The sequence below is a fragment of the Echinops telfairi genome, unplaced genomic scaffold, assembly GCF_000313985.2.
Source record: "Echinops telfairi isolate 266 unplaced genomic scaffold, ASM31398v2 ScPeMD7_7458;HRSCAF=8496, whole genome shotgun sequence".
NCBI lineage: Eukaryota > Metazoa > Chordata > Mammalia > Afrosoricida > Tenrecidae > Echinops > Echinops telfairi.
Window position 1 is genome coordinate 10,273,472 of NW_022111358.1, and position 1,319 is coordinate 10,274,790.

The 1,319-nt window shown below is 32.7% G+C and overlaps 1 protein-coding gene across 1 annotated transcript in view; it reads right to left on the reverse strand.

The window, feature by feature from the left end:
* The window catches only part of CCT6B (chaperonin containing TCP1 subunit 6B), a 39,994-nt gene that overhangs the window by 12,855 nt on the left and 25,820 nt on the right, over window positions 1-1,319 (reverse strand). The window contains exons 8-9 of the mRNA XM_004707349.2: window positions 750-832; window positions 315-411 (exon numbers count right to left, since the gene is read on the reverse strand). Of these exons, the coding sequence (XP_004707406.1) occupies window positions 315-411; window positions 750-832 (180 nt within the window). The remainder of the gene's footprint in view (window positions 1-314; window positions 412-749; window positions 833-1,319) is intronic.

The following is a 1,319-nucleotide window of genomic DNA, read 5'->3' on the forward strand; positions in this document are numbered from 1 at the left end:
TTGATGTGCACTTAACCCTTATATAAAACTCTCTCTTATACATGTGTTTCTGTGGATTTGTTTCTCTAAAGTACCCAGACTAACACAATATGAGAATCCAATCTTCAGGTGAACCTTTTTTGATAAAGCATAGCCAATGATATGTTCAATGTAGTCAAGTTATATTTGAACTCACAACAAACAGGTACATCAAATTGTAAAGTCTACCTATGAATCATACAGACTTCAAAATGAAAAGCCAAAATTAAACGTTTCAGTGTTTACAATGTGAACGCTTAGTGTTCATTTGCAACCTCTGTTCACAGAATACTCACTGATGTGTACTCATATACAAGACCAGCATATCCCAGGCAATCCGGAGTGAGGTCCTCAAAGGAATTCACAGCTGTTCCACCACAAGCAAGACACAATCTGAAATCACACATGTCACCGTAGTTTGGGTTAGGGCGAACATAAAGATTTAACTTCTTAAAATGCAAAGACAGCTAACTCAGAAGCAGCACTGTCAAAAAGTTTTCAAACTCTGCTGAAAGAAGATAAAAACCTTCCTCAAACGTCAACCAAACTCTGAGTCAGGTTCTCAACCTTGATCATTGGTGAGATTATTTTCTGAAATTAAGAACAAAATTTGGAATTTTTACGCTACTTTGCTCAGCAAGATTTACAAATAAGGCAAAAGGAATACACCTGGGATAATTTCAACTTAATTTTTCAAAAAACTTAGGAAACATAGCTATTTGCAAACTTACCTTTCCATGTTTCTTCTCTTTGCTCTGCGGAGAGCGACGATGTCATGCTTTGCGAGAGCATCTAAGGAAAGTGGATCAATTCCCTGTAATCAAATTAGCATAAAAGTTACATGTACATTTTAGGCAGAGTTCTCAAACTTTTTGGTCTCAGTATCACTTTACACATAAAAAAATTTAACAAAGTGCTTTTGTTTATGTCAGTTGTATCAATCAACATTTTTCATAGTAAAAATGAAAAGAAATTTAAAAAGTGATCCTTAATCCATTTAAAGACATTAACAATTCTATTTTATGTTAGCATAAATAACATCTTTAATGAAAATACACTATATTTTGAAAAAGAAGTATAATGAAAACAGTGACTTTGTTTTGCATCTTTATAAATCACTTTAATATCTTCATTAATAGAAGACAAGTTAATTCTCAAACCTGCAGCTACATTCAATTTGCTGTGATATGTTGTTCTTACTAAATAAAATCTGGTCTCACACAATTTTATATTGGGCAATGGCATGTTTTAATAGACTTTTCAGGTAAATGTAGATATTCTTCTATGATACTATACCAAAA